Genomic DNA, 16,859 nt, shown 5'->3' with positions numbered 1-16,859 from the left:
GCAGTGATTTTTGTCTATCTTTTTATGAAATATAGATGTATGTCGTCATCTGTTGTAACGTAAGGTGGTTATGAGTTGTTAAATGAAAATTAATATGCTCAAACTTAATTGGAGTAAGCTAACGCAGCCACTTGAACAGATTAGCTCCAAAGCTTCACTAGCTAACTAGCTCGCTTGCTAGTCAATTTTGAAGATACTATGTCATGTCACATATGTGAAGGCCAACTTGACGCGCTATGTGACTTGTCTATAGTTAACGTAACGTGATTTTGGACCGTGTTGGTGCTAGACGTATAGAGCACTTGCAATGCAGTCACGTAGATGTATGACTGGTTGGGTGTTGACTTTGTGCAACTAAATAGGGAAATGCGGCTCACTTGGCTAACGATAGTAACTGTGAGTCAAGTCATGTCTATCCAAAAGGAGTAGCCTGGGTGGGGAGAGGTTTTCAAACTTCGAGCCCGACGAATCCAGTGCACTGGAAAAGTTCACTCACTGTTGAAGTAACGTAATAGTGCGTAAACAGTCACGCCCGGTACTTTTTCACTTGACCTTACACGTCCCCTTACGATGTTAACGTGTGTGGTTAAGCTATGTGTCATATATATTTTTTGTCGGCACAGATATTTTAATAGCTTGCTGTTCCGTTCCGGATGTTTTCTTTGACTTGAACACAATGCCTTTTAGGCTGTGTGTTGCCGGTAAGATCTCGAATCGCCCACCCTAAAAATAAGTCACCAGTTATGGATATGGGTTTAAATGGAGATTCAGCAGTTTGTCAACTCTTCAGTAAGGCTCGAATTTGTGTCTCCGCTGAAACCATGAGATGGAAGAACTCGTGATAAGAGTTACTGTAAGTTACCAGATTGCTCCTGTGGACGGGCTGCTAACGGCTTCCGGTCTGCTGATAGTCGGGTGGCCGCATTTGTCTGGAATGATTGTCAGACCCCGCTGCCAATCCTGATGCACGAATGAATGCACTTAACGTGCCTGTCTGGGAGTTTCATGATGTAGTCGATTAGGCTCTCATATCTAAACTGCATGCAAAACTGCCTTCTCATGCATTCTCTCTCAGTCATCAACATTTTCAATACTGCTCGCACCTCCTCTATCACATTCCAGTCTGCAGTTGCAACAGGAAAGGGGAAGCTGGTTAGGAAGTGTGCTGTGTGGTGTTTCCCCCCCCTTTTTTGTCACGTTTGGGGACAAATAGAAGAGACCACATTTCAGGGTGTATGTGTTATGTAGCCTGGAGTTGTAGTAGTGTAGTGTAGTGTGGGGTGGGGTGTTTTCCTCCTCTGTAGGGGAAGTGAAAGTGAAGGGGAGTTCTAAGAAGCTCCCTTCTCTGTGCCAAGAGGAGTGGGGGCTCTGCTAGACTTACTTCCTGTTCCCAGAACTGAAGACTGAGACTGGCTCCTCTGCCCACAGAATCTCGACTGACCCCGGGTCAGGGCAGAAAGGGCATCAGAGTGATGGAAAGAGCCAAAGCGTAGGAAGAGCTGAAAACAATCTGAGCCAATCACGCCTCTTTAAGGCTGCAGATTATTGGATAAGAGCAGCCTGTTGCTACTTGCTGCTACTTGAATCCTTCACTCATTTTTTCTTTATTCCTCTCTCTGTGTTGTTTTCTTCTCTTTCTTGATTTCATTTTCTTTTCTATGATCTCCCAATCTGTTTTGGGGAGGGAGTGTAGGTTAATAGATTTTTGTATTTGTGGTGTCTGACTCATTAGTAATCAAAAGGGTAAACAGAGAGTGATGTTGGGTATTAGCAAGGCAGTCAGCAATAACTGTCCAAGACCAACAGCCAATCAAATGTAACCCCTTTGGACCAATAAACCATCAGCCAGTCAGAGCAGACCGATAGATCAGAGCCCGGCAGGAGGCCAGCATGAAAGAGTCGAGCGAAAATGCCAGTGACAGAAAGAAACAAATCCTCCACCTCCCGGTCCTTTGAACCTGAGAACTCGGGTGAGGAGTGGTTTTGCCCAGCAGCCTGGTCTGGGGAGAGCTCTAGCTCTTGCTCTGCCCTGTCAGTAGTCTTTAATGGCCACTCCGTTTAGGTTTAACATGCTGGCTCTCTCACCTGCTGCTCTTTCATTGGTTACTTGTCCATCATTAACCATAAGTAACAGAGCAGAATGGGGCCAGTGCATACTGCCTCGTCACGTCACGTCCCGTCACCTGACGTCAGCTGACCATCCGTGTGCTGGAGGAAAAGATATATTCCAGGGTTTTGTTGTGTGGAGGAGGGTTGGGTATGGGTCAGTGTTTCAAACAGGAATATGAGGGTGTTTTGGTTGGCCAGGTAGTCTGTGTGTCATAATGACTGTAGAAGGTTGCTGGAATGTCTGCTTACAGCTTTATAACAACAAAAACGGCCTGTGTTCAGTGTTTTTTTTTTGTTAAGGGTGGGCTAATCATAGGTTTTGTATGTAATAACTTTGGTTGTGTTGAGCACCTGTAAACACAGAGTTCAGCCTCTCTTCTCATCTTTTTCTAGCTATAATTGGTCTCACAGTCTCTTGATGCTTCATTCTTCCTGCGTCAACACACACCCATAGACACTTTACGAGTCACATGTCAGTCACAGCACCTTCTCATGACCGAGCACAATTGAGCATGGCACCATGCATGTCTGTGCTGTACTGGGATCAGCTCAAAGCTGTCATTGTCCTCAGAGTTACTCTTGTTCAGCAACACATAGCAACTCTCCACTGCAGGTTTGACTCTGTTTATGGGGATGTAAAGGGCACTTTAGGAGTTATAAGCAACAGATGCTGAATTTGAGAGTTGGAGTGGCGATCGCTAGACAAATACAAATAAAGACTAGTTAACATGACTGATTTACTAGCACAACGACACTGAAATGTGCCGTCTTTGAAAAGTATCACAAGTGCTACTTTCACATGAATTGAAACTGGCGAGGCAGACCACGCCCAGAGGCATAGGCCACACTCTTATACAGTCTCTATTTAAGTGGCATCCTCCCACTTGTTCTATGATTTACGATTTAGATATTCATTGATAACATCCTAAGACCTGGCCACCACAGGAGTACCATAGGAGCAAAAAATATATGGCAAACAGGGATATTATTGATTGATATAGATCCAAGCGGTGTTGATTTTCAAAAAAAAGATACTATATATTTATTTTTTAAGAGGTTGATTACAGGCCACGGGAGAGTTCTAGATACAGCGTGGGCTATCATGATCCTAGGAGTCCAGGTAGATTACACACATCAGAGGTGGAATGAGGGCAAGTTTATGTTGTGCTGCACCATGTTGACTCTGACAATGCATACGCTAGATCTCGGCTTCCTGTTACTCTGGGCCTGTGTCATACACGGTTACCCATAATCCTCCATCCTAGTGTGCAGATCGTTGAATCCGTGTGTCGAGGCTCTGCATTTCTTTTGTTGCTCAGTAACCACAGCAGCATCGCCAGTTTTCACCTGAGCCGCAGTCAAACTCAGCACTCTTGGTGTTCTCTGCTTGTGGGCACAGCAGTTTATTTTTTAAGGCAGGCAGATTTCAGTGCTGTCCATCTCATGGGTCCTCACTCAGCAGTTAGGAAGCTGCGGGTGTTTGATGGACCAGTTGAGTGACAACATCCTGAGTTTGGAGAATAGAGTGTGTGTGTGTGTGAGTGTAATAGTGACTTGTGTTGTTTTGAAAATAAGGAAGTGGCTTTATGTTGACATTAGAGATGGGATAGTAAATTGTCTGTGTGAACTGATTTGATAGTCTGGTTTCATCCTCTACATTTTTCTTTTTGTATTGCTCTGACCCTTCAAAGCCACTGTCTCTCACTGTAACTTCCCACTCTAGTACAAAATTGGTTCTCTGTGTGTGTATATGAGAGAGGAAGAGAATGTGATAAAAATAATCTCAACACTTCCTGTTGGTTTTGCTTTGGTCTGAGAGTAAGAGCTTCAATGCTAGATGTTGATCCTACACAGACATAGTTTAAACATTTGACTACGTTGGCTTACGATGTTTATGCTGTAGAAAAGTCTTCACACGTCCAATGAATTCCTCAGATTTTACTCAGGCTTAATATCTCTTTGTATGAACATGGATATCTTTATGAGTTTGTAATCCTGCACAGTACTGTGTGTGTGTGTGTGTGTGTGTGTGTGTGTGTGTGTGTGTGTGTGTGTGTGTGTGTCCGTATGCAAAGTCCCCTTTTGGCATCACATGACGTTGAGGTGTTATTTTAAGCTCATTATAGCCTTTGGCTTGGACTCCTTCACCTACACACACATGTACCTGGACGCTTTGTGAATGGTGTTGCAACTAGTAAATCACCTTTTATCTAATCCAGAATGGTTGTAGTCTTCTGCCCATTCATGTAACCAGGCCATCCACCTCCAGAAGCTAAAACAGAACCTCTTTTTATAATGATAATAATAAGAATAAACTTTATTTGTATAGCACTATGGAGTGCAAAGATAAAATAAACTGAATAACATAAGACAAACAATTAATAAAACTGCAGTGATATAGGTTATTTATCTCCTTAATATAACATTCTATCGTTGTAGCTAGTTAAGTGCTAAGGTGAAGAGATACGTTTTTTAGCTTTCTTTTAAAAATGTTTAGCGAGCTAGCTTCCCTGATATCTAAAGGCAGTGTGTTCGATAGCTTTGGGGCATAATTGAGAAAGGCTGCATCCCCAAATGTTCTTATGGCTGTTGCTGACCTCCAATACACCAGCATTAGATGATTGCAGTGTTCTAGAGGGCAAGTATTTGACAAGGGAGTTTGCAATGTAACTTGGTCCTAGCCCATTGAGGCTAACCCCTATAGTGCCAACCTATACCCTTGCCAAGTAGTCCTTGTCAAAACAATATACAGCCCTGCAACTAACCTTGGTTCTCTCAGTTGTTAATTAAGCCAGAATTTGTATTTATGTCAAGCCTTTAATCTAAAGTGTCACAGCCAAGTCCAGGAAGCAGACCCTTCAAGACTCATGCATCAAAATACTTCATTCTTTGACCCAGAATAATTTGTTCACTGACCTGGAATGATTCATTCAAATTTTCTGAATCCAGCTGCAAACCGAAAACCGTAATCTATAGCATTCCCTAACCCTGTGTGTCTGTGCACGTGTGCGTGTATACAATGCGTTCAGAAAGTATTCACTTCTTTTACATTTGATGTTGTTGTATTATTTTTTTCCCTCACCAGTCTTTGCTCAATACCCCATGATGACGATGCAAAATCAGGATTTTAGAAATGTTTGCAAATTCTTTAAAAAATGGAAAACTAAGATATCACATTGCCATAAGTATTCAAACCCTTTAGGTAGTACTTAGTTGAAGCGCGTTTAGCAGCATTTGTAACTTTGTGTCGTTTCGCGTATGACACAACAAACTTTGCACACTTGAATTTGAGGATTTTCTGCCATTCTTTCCTGCAGATCCTCTCAAGCTCTGTCAGGTTGGAGACGGATAAATAAGCATTTTTTTTTCTTAATAGAAAAATAGGCATGTATGCCTAGTAGCATTTGATGGGGTGGAGGACACCTGAGCAAAGGCACACACAGAGGAGCATAGGCACAAACAGGGGAACATGGGCACCCACAGAGGAACATAGGTACACACAGAGGAACATGGTCAGAGGAACATAGGCACACACAGAGGAACATAGGTAGAGGAACATAGGTACACACAGAGGAACATGGGCATAGGTTTGGACAAGATCTCACAACAGGGGCAGTGTGTCTAGAGAGCAGGGTCAGCTGATACAGGGCAAAGTAACATGACGCTACAGTATGTGAGCCCTCTCTGTGTGAGGGCCCAGACCTTTAGTTCATCCCTCCCTGTGTGAGGGCCTAGACCTTTAGTTCCTCCCTCTCTGTGTGAGGGCCCAGACCTTTAGTTCATCCCTCTCTGTGTGAGGGCCCATACCTTTAGCTCATCCCTCTCTGTGTGAGGGCCTAGACCTTTAGTTCCTCCCTCTCTGTGTGAGGGCCTAGACCTTTAGTTCCTCCCTCTCTGTGTGAGGGCCCAGACTTTTAGTTCATCCCTCTCTGTGTGAGGGCCCAGACCTTTAGTTCATCCCTCTCTGTGTGAGGGCCCAGACCTTTAGTTCATCCCTCTCTGTGTGAGGGCCCAGACCTTTAGTTCATCCCTCTCTGTGTGAGGGCCTAGACCTTTAGTTCATCCCTCTCTGTGTGAGGGCCCAGACCTTTAGTTCCTCCAGCTGCTTCACCACCGACGCCGCACTGGCAAGGAAGGTGCCAGGGAGCGCTTGCTGTTGTGGGTTTGGCCTTAGCTTAGGGCAGAGACTTCCATACTTGCCCCGCCTTTGTTTACAGTGTGTGCCTGTCGCCATCATGGCCTCATCAGTTGAATTGACCACAGGTGGGCTTAAAATCAAGGTGGAGAAGCATCTCAAAGACGATCAAGCGAAATGGGAGGCATTTGAGCTAAATTGATAAGTGTTCGCAAAGGGTCTGAATACTTAGGTCAATAGCTGGTTTTCCTTCCAACTTTTTAATTTCACCATTCGGATAGGGAATCCTGAGTGGAAACACTTAAAATGTGCGTGAATTTGAAGTCTAATAAGACATTGGTTCGTTAGAGGGGGTTCGACTAACTCCTGGTGTGACTAAGGTTGATGCAAATTGGTTTATCCGCATACATTTGTATCTGTTTCAGTTTTATTAGGTCCTTCCCATAAAGTAATCTGACAACCCTGCGTTTTGATCCAACAGCTGTTCTCCCAACTCCTCCCTTTAGAGAGTGTCCTTTAATAACTTGTGTTACACAGCAGATGGAAATGCACACAGATTCACACCTTCTTTAGCCAAATGTGCTTAAAATATGCAAATTAGTTGGACGGAAACCCTGCTAATAGGGCTGGGCGATATGGAAAAAAAACATATATCACGATATGGATTATTTTATATCACGATATCGATATATATCACGATAATGATATAATAATGGAAAAAATGTAGCGGGAGCATTAATCCGCTACTAAAATGATGTGTATAGAGTGAGTGTAACTCAGATCTCACTCCCCTGTAATATTGACTAATATTAAATATAATGAAGAGATAAAAGCCATTCAGTATTAAATAAGACATGTACTAATATTAATTATTATAAATAGATACATTCAATGAACCTACTCTAAATATTTGCTTTAATAACTATTTTCATACCCATTCAATATCAGTGGCCTAATGCCCAATCACTCTCTCGTTCACGCTTGCTATAAATATACAATCAATAAACAACTTAACTAATGCAATAACAATATAACAATATGGCAATACAATCCCGATGTATTTTACAGTTCTTTGTGTTCCGAATAGATGTATGAGTTCAGAGTTCAAAAGTCGATGGTCACAGCTCAGAATACGTACGATGACGTATTTGTCAATCCACAGAGTGCTGTGCCGCTCCGGCAAGCGGCTGTGCTGGCGGTGTGTGTGAGCGATACGAATGTTTGTATAATGCCGTTCAGTTCGGGAAGGAGCTCCTTGTTATGTATGTGTGTGTAATGTCAGGATAATAACTCAATAAAACTGGAACCCAGTACCTCGATGGTCCAGAGAGATGGGTCAAACTGAGTTGTCCGTGGATGGCAGGGCAAAGAGCGTCAATCAGAAGGTAGAGTAGACCCAGGGCTAGCTGCTAACCGTCTGTCCGTTACCAGGGAAACCAGAGACACACCGTTGAATCTCAACTAGCAGCGATTGCTAAACGTTGCTAGCAGCCACTGAAGCTGCCAGCTGACTGTATAATGAAAAAAAGTTTATCACGATAGAAACGATAGAGGAGAAAGGCCACGATAGACACGTTTCTATCGTCCTCACGATATATATCGTCATATCGCCCAGCCCTACCTGCTAATGTGATATTTCAGTTATTTCGTTTGAATTAGCTCAAATCCGATTTTCACTTTGCCATTGTGAAGTACTGAGACTAGAAATAAAAGTACATTTAAATCATTTGAGCATCAGGTTGTGAGATAACAATAAGTGAAGTGTTCTAAATACTTGCGCTGTATATATTTTCTATGCCTGGTGGCTAATGTTGTGATAAGGCCTTATCCTTACTCTACCCAGAGGTTTCCCGTAAAGCCCGTTCTTCCACAGGAAAACCACACAGGAATTTTAAGTAGAGCTCTCAGTTCTCCACTTTTGGAATTCCTCCTCCTGTTAATGCAAACCAGACACACACACACACACACACACACACACACACACACACACCAGCCCTGGCTTGAGATCCAATATAAAAGTCTGACATTGAGGAATCCTAACTGCACTGAGAGCTATTAGGAACTCGGGCATCTTTTATCTACTCACATATTTCCTTTGCCTTTCATATATAAATACGCAAACATTCCTCTCTTCACACACTCTCCTTGTACCACACACACACACACACACACACACACTGCTTACCTTTACATGGGCCACACACAGCCTCTTAAGCAAGAGAACAGGGTCAGCTTATCCATATAAAAATGTGGGGTTCGATGATGTGCTGTATACGAGAAAGTGTTTGACCCCTCCCTCTTCCTCGTTGTGTGCCCAATAGGAATGCATCCTGTCAGGTATCATGTCCGTGAAGGGGAAGAAGGTGTTGCACATGGATCGGAACTCCTACTATGGTGGAGAGAGCGCCTCCATTACACCCCTGGAGGATGTAAGTGATACACACACACACACACACACTCACACACAGACAAATAAAACCTACACATGCAAATATCTCCAAACATCAACAAACAGGAACATTTGATTTTGACTTCATGGGTTAATGTGTATTGTGTGCACAAAGTAATGCTAAAACATAAAATATAGTATGTGACTTTTACATGTGTGTTTGTGTGTGTGTGTGTGTGTCTGTCTGTCTGTCTGTCTGTCTGCAGCTCTACAAACGCTTCAGTATGCCAGGCAGCCCACCTGAGTCGATGGGGAAAGGCCGTGACTGGAATGTGGATCTGATCCCCAAGTTTCTCATGGCCAACGGTAATTCATTCTCAGTTCTCACGCATTACTCTGAAATATTTGAACACACACACACACTTCCCTCATATACCCCGTTCTCTCGCTTTCCTCTTTCCTTCACACACAGACGCTCTCTCACTGTCGCTCGCTCTCTCACCCAAACAAACACACACACACACACACACACACACACACACACACACACACACAAGATGGCTGTAGTCATATGCACACCAGCTGTGGCCAGAATGAATATATCGGTGCCAGCCACTGCAGCATTCCATAGCCCAGCTGTTCTGGTTGCCCTGGCAACAGCAATGACCAGAATGAAGGCCAGTGGATGTGGAAAGCTCCAGAGTGTGCATCACATAAATCACACTCAGTCACACACACACACACACACACAAACACACACACACACACACACAGGCACAAAAGCTCTCTCAAATCAGTTCTGCATATTTTAAGAAGTTCGTTCCATGTTGAGGTCACCCCATTTCTAGAAATGTGCTATGCATACAGAAAGCCAAGACAAAAAAATTGACCACTTAAAATAATTACAAATTGGCTTAGTTTATCGCTGCTCCTTTGGTGTGACATACATTTAATTGTATGTCTTCTTTTTTTGTTTTTGTGTTTAGTAGTCACCTACAATGCCTAGTATTTCTTTAGCATTTAACTACAGCTACAATCCAGAAATGTGTGTGTGCGTCTGTGTGTTTCCCCCATGTGGTTGTAACATGTAATAACACCCCATGATTCCTCCCTTGGCAGGCCAACTGGTGCGCATGCTGCTCATTACCCAAGTGACACGATACCTGGACTTCAAGGTGATCGAGGGCAGCTTCGTCTACAAGAAGGGCTGCATCTACAAGGTGCCTTCCACTGAGACCGAGGCCCTCGCCTCCAGTGAGTAAAACAGTTTCTAGGCACCAGCCTCTCAGAGACAACATGGGAGGGCTAAGCAACAAAATTGTAGTCACTCACTCTCTATTTATCTACCTCTCTGAGCTGGATGCGCTACGGTTCAGTTTGAGATAGATATGACATAGTTCACAATATTTCACAGTACCAGGACAAAATGTCTTGGTACAAAACGTGGATTCTGGCTTTTTAAGTTATTCGTTCATTCACATTATCAGAATTCTTACATTTTTCATCAAGATCGTTCAAGATCGTTTACATGGAGATTTTCTCCCTCTTGAAAATAAATGAATGTGATTTTCTTTCTGTTTACTTGTATTTTGTGACACATTTAGCTGTTACTATTGAATGCGTATAGCTGTATTAGTGTGACCATGGACAGAGCACTGAAAATTAACCAGATGGTTAGAGGACTAAGATTTGTGCAGGGATGATATTTTGATGTTTGCACGAGCAGCCAGCTTCTAGAACATGCCAGCAGCTTCCAGAGTCCCAAGCTGTTTGTTCTCCTGCAGGTCTAATGGGTCTCTTTGAGAAGAGGCGGTTCCGGAAGTTCCTCGTCTACGTGGCCAACTTCGATGAGAACGACCCCAAGACCCTGGAAGGTGTCGACCCCAAAAAGTCCACCATGCGTGATGTTTACAAGAAGTTTGACCTGGGCCAAGATGTAGTGGACTTCACTGGCCATGCCCTTGCTCTCTACCGCACAGACGAGTGAGTTTTTAACACACACACACACAGACACAAGTTATTTTACTGATCTCTGACTGGCATCCAAACAGTAACTCTGTACATACAAGCATGTCTTTGCTCACTTTGATGAGACGTGTTTGTACTCTCTTACTCACATATCCACAGATATGTATCCTGGCCCTTGATATCACTCTTACGCAAACACTGAACTCAATGACGTATCTCAAATGTGCCGTTACTTGTTTATTTAGTAATATACAACTAATCTCTACCAGGGTTTCCACTAAGATATTTTGTATTGCCACCATGGTGTCTGGAAAGTCTTTATTTCACCAAACAAATTTGAAGCTTACCAGCACATGTTTCACTTACTGTTACAAACATGAAAAGCGATTGGATCTGTGACTCGCATGAATCAATACAATAAGATAATAACAATAAGATATAAATCATCATTATTTGCTTTGGTTAAAACACAAATGTTCTGTTTAAGGAGACATTTTATGTTTTCTATGAGAATTATAACTGGACAATCAATTTTAACGACCAGCTAACGCAAACCCTGATCTCTACCCAACACAATTGCCAGTTCTGTCAGGGCAATAACAGGTCACTCTTTTCCCAAATCATGTGTCCCTTGAGACCTGAGTACAGTTGGCCTAAGAAAAGCTGAACGTTATAGAAAATCCTCAAGAGATACTCAGGCTTGACAGTGTACGAGTAGAGTTAGTGTGCCAGTTCCAGAGTACTCCAGAAGCACTGGGTGTAATGGTATGTCCTGTGTCTGCTTGTCTGCTCAGATACCTGGACCTGCCGTGCGTTGACACCATCCACAGGATCAAGCTGTACAGTGAGTCTCTGGCGCGCTATGGGAAGAGTCCCTACCTGTACCCCCTGTATGGCCTCGGAGAGCTGCCCCAGGGCTTCGCCAGGTAACTACTCTCACACACACACACACACACACACACGGTCTTTCTCTCTTTCAAACATACTCGCAGCTACCCGCACACACTCACATACTTACATATGAATGCTCACTCACTCACTCACTCAAACTCACACACACACACACACACATATGAATGCACACTCACACACACACATATGAATGCACACTCACACACACACATATGAATGCACACTCACACATATGCAGTGTTGGGGAGTAACGGAATACATGTACCGGCGTTACGTATTTAGAATACAAATTAAGAGTAACTGTATTCCGTTACAGTTACAATTTAAATCGATGGTATTCAGAATACAGTTACATTGTTGAAATCAATGGAATACATGACGGTACTTCTCTATTTCACGAGTTTATTCACTCTCTAAATAAAATAAGGCAACTTTATGCATTTCCCAGAAGCCCCAACATGAAAACGAATGAAAATGTTATTTGCGTGATCAGTCTGCTGATGGAGTCTTAAGAGGAGCAGGTGCCAGAGCCGGCACAAGAGAGCCAGGGCAGGAATGCGTTTCTATCCTGGAAATGTAATAAGCATTTCATGTTAAAGCAAGAGAAGGGAGGACGGAATATAACTGTGCAACCTCAGTTCGGCTTCGAAAGACTCCACCTCCAACTTGAAAAATCATCTAAAAGTAAGTTTATTTTTCAATTCGCCCAGGGTAGTCATCTGCTAGTTTAACTGGTCATCTTGCTATAACATAGTTGTATCAGCCAGATGTGCGCCTTTACATTCTCCTATGTGCTGATTTACTAGCCCCGGTGACCAGTAAAACTACAGCTTCCCTTGGCTAATTCAAAATAAACTTACTTGATGCTTCTTCAAAAATCTAACCTCAGTTTTTAAGCGAACACAGGCTAATTTTAGCTAACGTTAGCTAAAATTGTCAAACAGGGCTAATCACAGTCTTTCAACGGCTTATTTTCACTCCACATCGCAACAAAATGACAGATAAGCACTTTGAGCAGGCTCTCCTGCTGAGATACGACCACACTTTACTGGGGTGTGTTGACATATAGAGTAGGCTAGGTGGGTCAAATATGTAGGTAGGTGGCTCAAAACATACTGGTCTTCAGGTTCACAGGCAATGCATGTAAATTGACAGCCTCATTTCTGTGTTAAATCAATTGTTATCTTTTTTCATTTGACATTCGTATAAAAGGAACACCTTTTGTCACCCTATGTTCTTTACAACTTTGACATTTTGAATCGGTTTTTGCTGCTAGCCTTTGTTGTTATATTACCAAGAAGTAATATTGTTTTTTGAGTTTAACATTGTTTCATGTGGGCAAAATGATATTTGATTGCATAGTTTAAAAAAATGATATTCTTTGCCATCATCTCATTCAGTTTGAGCTTACGTTTTGTTTTGATGTGACAGTTTTTAGTTTGTCATTTTTCACAGCTGAGAAAATAAAGAATAAAGAAACTGTAAAGGAAAAATTGTGGCTACTTTAACCAAGTAAAACCTCTTTTGCGTTAACATGGTCTTATAGTCTTTGTTCCTCTACAGCAAATTATAATAATTACAGTACAATAAAATTGCACTTTCAGAGAGACTTGGGCCCAACACATTCAGCCAGTTGGAACAGTAGAACACACCAGAATAGGCCTGTTTAGTACGCAGGATTTGATGGCCGCATTCCTACACTTATAAAATGCAATTCAATGTGGAAGTATTCCAAGTATTCAGAATACAATACTCAGATTAGTTAATGTATCGGAATACGTTACAGATTACATTTTTGGGCATGTATTCTGTATTCTGTAACGGAATACGTTTTGAAAGTATCCTTCCCAACACTGCACATATGAATGCACACTCACACACACACACACACACACACACACACACATTCACTCACATGTGCAAGCAAAACATGGTCTTTTCATATTTCCAACCCTGTTCTGTACAGGGCAACAAAGCTAAGTCCCTTCTCTTCTGACTGACTGTCTGTCTGTCTGTGTGTGTGTTTACTCTCTCTCAGACTAAGTGCCATCTATGGAGGGACCTACATGTTGAACAAGCCCATAGAGGAGATCGTTGTGGAGAACGGAAAGGTGGTCGGCGTGAAGTCCGAGGGAGAGGTGAGCGCACAGACGCGCACACACACCACAGACACACACCACAGACACACACCACAGACACACGCGCGCAGACACGCCCTCCTCATCTGAAGCATGCGAAGTATGTGAGCTCATTAGAAGCCCATGTAATAACACTTCAATTAAACTTGTGTTTGCGTGGGTGTGTGTGCGTGCGTGCGTGCGTGTGACTGACTGTGTGTGTGTGTGTTGTGTGTGTGTGTGTGTGTGTGTGTGTGTGTGTGACTGACTGTGTGTGACTGTGTGCTCTCCTCAGATTGCCCGCTGTAAGCAGCTGATCTGCGACCCCAGCTACTTAATGGAGCGGGCCAAAAAGGTGGGCCAGGTGATTCGAATGATCTGCATCATGAACCACCCCATCAAGAACACCAGCGACGCCAACTCCTGCCAGATCATCATCCCCCAGAACCAGGTCAACAGGAAACACGGTATGGGCCTTTAGGAAATGACCTCCTTCAGAACCCTGGCACCCTCATTCACTTACTCACAAACAAACACACATACACAACACACGCACAAACGTACACACACACACACACGCACATGCGCATATGCATACGCACACACACACCCCCCCACACACACACACACACACACACACACACATTTATATTGGTGTGTAACTTCTCTCGGGTGTCTCCCTGCAGACATCTATGTGTGTATGATCTCGTACGCACACAACGTGGCAGCGCAGGGCAAGTACGTGGCCATCATCAGCACCGCAGTGGAGACCAACGACCCTGAGAAGGAGGTCAAACCTGCACTGGACCTCCTGGAGCCCATTGAGCAAAAGTAAGGGCTGTGTGTGTGTGTGTGTGTGTGTGTGTGTGTGTGTGTGTGTGTGTGGCTGATTGTTGGTGTGTGTGTTCGTACTGTGTTTGTTGTGTGTGTGTGTGACTACTATGTATTGTACACTGATATACTGTGTGCAGTGTTCTGTACAGTGTTAATTCTTTATATTCAATGTTGTGTGCTGTGTTTTTTACACTAGTGTACTCTGTGTGTATCATGAAATTGATGTGTTCTTTGCGATGCTTCATAGGTTTGTGAGCATCAGTGACCTGTATGAACCAACTGATATGGGAACTGATAGCCAGGTGAGATGCCTAATAAGTGTATGTGTATTTATGTATGTATGTATGTGTCTGTGTGAGAGAGAGAGAGAATAAGAAAGAAAAAGACAACCAACTTTCTGTGGCTGTGATCTAACTAATCGTAATTGGTTTAAAACATATGGGTGAGATTTGTCTGTATGTGTGAAGGAGAAAGGATGGGGGCAGGTTGTTGGTGCAATCTTTGAAATGTCCTTGAACATGATAACTCGGAAATTTACCATTTTGAAATTGTGAACTATGTGTGTGATCTCCTCACTAAACATCCCCTGACTCCTTGGCCGGTAGGTCTTCATCTCGCGCACCTACGACGCCACCACCCACTTTGAGACCACCTGTGACGACATCAAGGACATCTACCGGCGCATGACGGGCACGGAATTTGACTTTGCTGAAATGGAGCGCAAGCAGAACGACATCTTCGGCGATGCTGCTGACCAGTAGAGGGAGCTAGCGGGCCAGATTGCCCAAACGAGCCGTTATAATCTCCAGTTAAAAAATAATGCAACAGAAATTTAAAAAACACAAATGTAAACAAAACAAACCGACAACCAACCAAACGAAATGGGCTAGCTAATGATCCAGAGTATTTTTTTTTATTATTATTCTCTCTTTTTGCCCTTATAAGAAAGTTTCAGATACTCAGTTACAAACTTAGCATTTTGCTTTGGGAGAGGGTAGGGTGATATCAGATTATTTCCAATCGGGGTAACAGCAATGATCTGGAATGATGGGATAATGTTTGGAAAAAAAAAAAAAAGCTCTCTCTCTCTCTCTTTGTCATTCTGGCTCTCTCTCTCTCTGATGCCAAATAACCAGCGGTATTATCAAGTCTTATGACCACACCTACAAGTACTTATACACACACAGTGGCAAAGAGAGAGAGAGAGAGAGGGAGGGAGAGAGAGAGAAGGGGTGTGTCATTGGTTTGTAAAGGAGAGAGAGGAGACAGTCTGTTCAAAAACTTAATATGCCCCCCTGCTTATGGTCGTGAACTGTGAGTTGATGTGCGTCTGTGTGACGTGTGTGTGTGTGTGTGTGCGCGTGTGCGTGCGTGCCTGTTGTAGAGGTAATGTTAGTTCCGCGCTTTCTCTTCTCGCTTCAGGATGTCATGAATGTCACCCCTGAACCCCATTTAAAAAAAATACAAAAATCACTGATTCTCTGATTTGAATCTTGTTCGGCATACAGCTCTACATTCAGTTACCAATCAGAAATAACACACTGCAGCAACCACTGCTGGGTTGTGAGGCGGTCCGTTGCAGTTTGCCCATTGATTTAGAGGACGAATCAAAACAGCCAGTCACAGCTACTTAAAAACTGCTCGCATCATGTTACCGCAGCAACCCCAAAAAGCTCTGTCGCCAGAGCTCTGTCGCGTTCCGAGTTTGATTGAAACCTCGCTTTCTGCCTCCGCAGCTCGCTTCCACAGAGGTAAAACCTTGTAATTTTATTGGCCAGAGCTGCAAACAAGCACTTACACAGCTTGCACAGTTTGGGGTGTGTGTGTGTGTGTGTGTGTGTACTGCCAGAGTGTACTCTCTTCCTAGACACCCAAACAGACAGTTGATAATGCTGAAGTTTGAAGGGGGCATGGGCGGGGGGCATGGGGGCAGATGTGGTGGCTGAGTTGTGCTGTAATATCTGTGTTGTGTTTAGAAAGGACCAAACGTCGCCTGCAGTATTGACTTGACAGGAGCCCTGTGGGGAGGCATTTAGTGTTTTTAAGAGAACAGTTAAAAAGCTCAATGTTGTACTTACAGGGCTCAAATGATTTCTGTACTGCTAAATAAACATGAACTTGTGGGAAAAAAAATCTTTGATGTTTCTCGAGTTTCATCTGTTTCTCTGTGTGTGTGAGTGGACTCCTAAATTAATATTGACGGCAAGGATAATGTTGCTAATGTGTTCAATGGACTGCTCAGAATGAATAAATATTAGACATTAACTATATATTTAATAACTGAATACTTTTCAAGAAGCCAATAGTCATGTTATTTTCAGGGTTATCTCATGAAAATGAAATGTTCTAATGAAACAGCTGAGTTGAGAGAAGTTACTGATACTGAAAATGTAAA

The 16,859-nt window shown here is 43.1% G+C and overlaps 1 protein-coding gene across 1 annotated transcript in view; it reads left to right on the top strand.

The window, feature by feature from the left end:
* The window catches only part of gdi2 (GDP dissociation inhibitor 2), a 16,976-nt gene extending 393 nt beyond the window's left edge, over positions 1-16,583 (top strand). Inside the window, exons 2-11 of the mRNA XM_080834128.1 lie at positions 8,566-8,673; positions 8,900-8,999; positions 9,753-9,887; positions 10,418-10,616; positions 11,396-11,527; positions 13,552-13,651; positions 13,926-14,097; positions 14,317-14,461; positions 14,712-14,766; positions 15,070-16,583. Of these exons, the coding sequence (XP_080690254.1) occupies positions 8,566-8,673; positions 8,900-8,999; positions 9,753-9,887; positions 10,418-10,616; positions 11,396-11,527; positions 13,552-13,651; positions 13,926-14,097; positions 14,317-14,461; positions 14,712-14,766; positions 15,070-15,225 (1,302 nt within the window). The 3' untranslated portion in view covers positions 15,226-16,583. The remainder of the gene's footprint in view (positions 1-8,565; positions 8,674-8,899; positions 9,000-9,752; positions 9,888-10,417; positions 10,617-11,395; positions 11,528-13,551; positions 13,652-13,925; positions 14,098-14,316; positions 14,462-14,711; positions 14,767-15,069) is intronic.
* The last annotated feature ends 276 nt before the right edge of the window (positions 16,584-16,859 follow it).

This window comes from Sprattus sprattus, assembly GCF_963457725.1.
Source record: "Sprattus sprattus genome assembly, chromosome: 3".
Lineage (NCBI taxonomy): Eukaryota > Metazoa > Chordata > Actinopteri > Clupeiformes > Clupeidae > Sprattus > Sprattus sprattus.
This window is presented reverse-complemented; position numbering and strand designations above follow the sequence as displayed.